A 4,472-nucleotide genomic window follows, 5' to 3' on the forward strand; every position below is an offset into this window, starting at 1 on the left:
CTGCCGCCAGCGCCAAAATGTTCAGGCTACAGTCGTCGCTGCCCACCATGATGATGCATATCTATGAAGGCAAATAAATTGGAGTGAATGAAGAAGAAGCTTTCCTTGTTAATTAGTCTATAAATAGTAACATGTGAATAATAAAAGGTGAAAACTTAGATGGAGTTGACTGTGAAATTTATAGCGGAGAGTCGTTAGATAAAAATTTAGTCAAATCAGTAAAATCATTTAACGATTCTCCGCTATCAACTTCACCTGAAGTCGACCGCACCTGAGTTTCCACCGTAATAAAACTCTCTTCATGATGAGTTTTAAATGTATGTCCAACTTATACACTTTATCTGTGTCTTATTGGCTAATCATCTCTCTCTCTCGTGTAGGAAATGACATAAGAAGAAGGAAATTCTTCAAACAATGAATCCCAAATTAAAGCATAATACACATAGTGATGGATATTCTTGATTAATGATTTTAATATTTTATCTAACATACTAGGAGTTTTAAGATTTATATGGACTTATTATTGAGATATAAAATTATTCATATACAAATTCTACGGTTTTAAGTTTTAATATTATTCATTTACTATCTAGCTAGTTTAATTTGGAGCTGTAGTATTGTGAAAGAAAGGGATGCCTTAACAAGTTCAATAATCATTTAGTGTCAAATCCTGAAGAAAATGGATTTCACTGTTATGGTTAATCTCATCTTCTTCTACATTGCCCAAAAACTTCTTTTACATTAGTTACAACTTACAAGCTTATATAGCTACTACTAAATTAAACATTACGTTTTAAGTACCATAATAATAATCACTATGGTTTAATAGTCCTGATATTTTTATAATCAAAATTGACCGTTTGCCCTAAGATATGTTGATACCCATAATCATACCTTCAAATTCTACAAGGTATAAATATAAAATAAGATTTAAAAAAGTACGTAAAAAAAGTTATAGTTTCATTGACATTACAGTCATTAGTATATAAGGAATAACCATTATAATAAAGTATGAAAATATGGAGAAGAATCACAACCATTCAATCATCATCACTAGGAAAAGAAACTTCAATTATGGAGTGGAAAAAAATTTTGTGATTAGTATATAAGAATTTGTTGTCGGCAACAGTAGCAATATCTTTAAAATTATTTAGAAATTGACACGTTTTTGGTAAGATGCTCAAATTCCACAGGTAAAAAAATGACATAAGAAGCAGCTAAGAAAATTCTTCAAATAATATCATTCAGTCGCAAGCCAACACATACAGGACAAATCAAATATCCTTAATTAATGATTTTATCTAACAATTTCATTCGGATTAAAATTTCATTTGGACGGAAGTAATAATTTCCTTTATTCGTTCCTAATAAGGACAAGAGTTAAACTAAGAAATTAATTTTTTTTGTGAATTCTTTAAATTATTTTTATTTTAAATTGCAAACTCAATTTCTAAATTTTGAAATTTTAATTTTAAACTGTAAACTTAAAAAAAAAAAGAGTAAAAATAATTTTACAATATTCTATTAGTTATTATGATCACTCAATTAATATTCCTTTAGTCAAGTCAATTTATGTTAAAAGGTAAATAAATTAACTAAACTACTAAAGTATCCCTTTAGTCAAGTCAATTTGCCACTTAATAATTTAATTTGAGTATGACGCATGTGGCTACCCCTATAGTTTCTTAGGGACATTATCTACTTTTCCAACTCTTAGCTTGACAGAAATTATTTTTAATATGGAAATAGAGACGTTGTTTTGGTTGAATATTGATATTTGAAGTGTATTACAGTATTGTGGAAATCATTCAATACACTCTCTACGTATTTCAACACGTCCTCCATGTGTTGGCTAATATGTTGTCACGTGTCTAATACGCTTCTTACGTGTTGGCCAAAATACTGCCATGTGTCCGGCACGTTCCCTACGTATTGCCCTTCTACCTGATACCTCCATTCATGCATAAATACACTAGGTTCACCCATTCTCAACCAATACACCACCCTAAATCCCATAACCAAATTCTTGAGCCCCATGCAAGAACCCCTACACGCGTAGATGCTCGCCACCGCACAATAATTAAGCTCCGACGAGAAACTAATTAAGCCACTTGTTAAAGTTTTCAATACATTAATGAATAAATTTGGTCTCTTATTTTCAATGATGTATTATTTCAGTGTTTCAGCAATTTCAAATAGAAATTGATGTAAGTTTTTGTATGTAATGTTTTTTTTTTTTTACCAAAGATATGAGACTCGAACTCGCGCGCAACCTCTTAATTGAGTATGAGGAGACTATGTCATTTGAGCTATTACTCGTTGGCTTTGTATGTAATGTTTATCCAATAAAAAGAAACGCATTATATTGTCTTATATATGTATCTTATTGATTAATGATTTTATCTAACTAACTAGCTAGCTAGGTAGGACGTTTAAAATGTTATGTATATATATGTTCCTGAAAATATAAATCCAACGTGTATATGCTCTATTGATATGGCTATGGTTAAGTGGCTATTACTTCTTGCATATATAGGGTAGAACCATGAAAGCCATTAATTATTACACCTTTTGTTCCAAGAGAACTTAGTTATTTCATTATTTTATAAAGTAATTAAATTTTCATATACATACGAGCCTCTTGACATACGAAAATTCTTATATACGATGAATTATTATTAGGAGCAGATTCTAGTCACAGTAAAAGGAGAAAGAGAAGAGAAATTCACTAATTTTCCATTTGACTGAATTACGAGTAGGAGGCGACACTTTATTATAATAATAGAATAAGAAAAAATCTAGGACCAGCATTTTTATTAAAATTTGATCGGTATTTAGTCATAAAAAAAATAAATAATTTTTTATTATTAAATAAAATCTTATACCATTAAAAATATTATTAATAACTAATTAATGACTATAAATCACAAAATTTACTGTCTCCTAACACATATATACATACATATACTAGTTTGTAATATAAAAAATAAATATGGTCACATTATGAACTTTTACATGTACATACACATACTAGTTTGTAATTTTTGAGTTCGTAATTTTATGTACAATCAATTTTTATCTATTTAGTAGTTTTTAAACCAGTCATAGAATCACTGTGAATAGTATTTATAATAAGTAAAAAAATAGGTAAATGTATTTTAATTTTTTTTTATTAGAACTATTAAATTGTAGCTAGATAATTACTTTTACCTTTTCTTAATTTTAATTTGTAATAATAGCTTGAAACATTAATTTGATTTTAAAGTAAAAAGAATTCCTTCATTCATAATATAATAGCTCAATTGAATAAGTGTAGTCTCCTTTGCAAGTCTTGGTCTTTGTCATTTTATAAGTCAACCACCTTCTTGGCGTGAATATACTTAGCTGTAGATATAACTAACTTGTAACTTATCAATCTATCTTACTTTGTTGGTTGAATTAGAAGAACGCAAGAGTTATGGGTAGACCGAAGGAAGAACATTACTGGAATCAAGTTACAAAAGGAAACGCCGGAACGTGGAAGTGCAAGCGCTGTGGACGTGAGTTTAGTGGAGGTGCTTCTCGAATTAAAGCTCATGTGGATCGAATCCCAGGAAAAGGTATATCTGCATGCTCTGCTTCACCTCATGATAATCATCCACAACCACAAGAAACTGCAAATCCAATGGAAGGTAATAGAGTAACTTAAGTTGATTCATCATGGATTTAAGCGGATAGGTAGATCATAAGTTAGTTGTTACAAAATTTGTTTTTACCCAACTACTGTGTTGGAGTATAAAAGTCTTGACTGGATCTTTTAATTTCCTGCCTCATGTTTGTACTGATTAAGGGGCTGCTGAACATGAAGATCATGAAATGGTTGATGCCTTTCCTGGAGGTTTAATGCAGCATCCAGTTAATGTCAATAATACTGAACACATCAACTACTTGCCGGGAGGTAAGCACCCCTTTTGCTCCTACCAATTCATCATTGAGTTGGATAACCAGATTTCTGTTTCTTCCACCATAATTTGAGTAATCTAATAAATCAGAAAGTCTTGGGACAGCATTTTTATTGAAATTTAGCCGGTACCTAGCAAACAAAAGAAAAATGAATAATTTTTTACCATTAGATAAAATCTCACACCATTAAAAACACTCTTGATAGTTAATTGATAGTTACAAAACGCAAAATCTGCTGGCCCCTTGCACTCCTCCTAATAAATTATATCATTTCTTTTTCTAGATCTCAAAAGTGTGTATGATGATGAACGACTAATTTTTTGAGATGCTGACAAAAATAACCTCACTTTTGACAACTATGAAAATGTGTTTGAAATATTTTGAAATGCTACAAGAAAAAAATATTCAATTATGATAAATATATATTTTTAAAAGATGTTTTAGAGATTGAATTTTGATTTGATTTTTTTATAAATATGATTAAAAAAATCGGACAATTTTATTTTTAAAAATTAATGGTTTTATGCTAA

The 4,472-nt window shown here is 29.7% G+C and overlaps 1 protein-coding gene across 1 annotated transcript in view; it reads left to right on the top strand.

Moving 5' to 3' along the window:
* Positions 3,371 to 4,472, top strand: part of LOC107635538 (probable disease resistance protein At4g27220) — a 4,684-nt gene continuing 3,582 nt past the window's right edge. Inside the window, exons 1-2 of the mRNA XM_016339031.2 lie at positions 3,371 to 3,671; positions 3,830 to 3,937. Coding sequence (XP_016194517.1) covers positions 3,458 to 3,671; positions 3,830 to 3,937 — 322 coding nt within the window. The 5' untranslated portion in view covers positions 3,371 to 3,457. The remainder of the gene's footprint in view (positions 3,672 to 3,829; positions 3,938 to 4,472) is intronic.

The sequence above is a fragment of the Arachis ipaensis genome, chromosome B04, assembly GCF_000816755.2.
Source record: "Arachis ipaensis cultivar K30076 chromosome B04, Araip1.1, whole genome shotgun sequence".
In the NCBI taxonomy this organism is placed as follows: domain Eukaryota; kingdom Viridiplantae; phylum Streptophyta; class Magnoliopsida; order Fabales; family Fabaceae; genus Arachis; species Arachis ipaensis.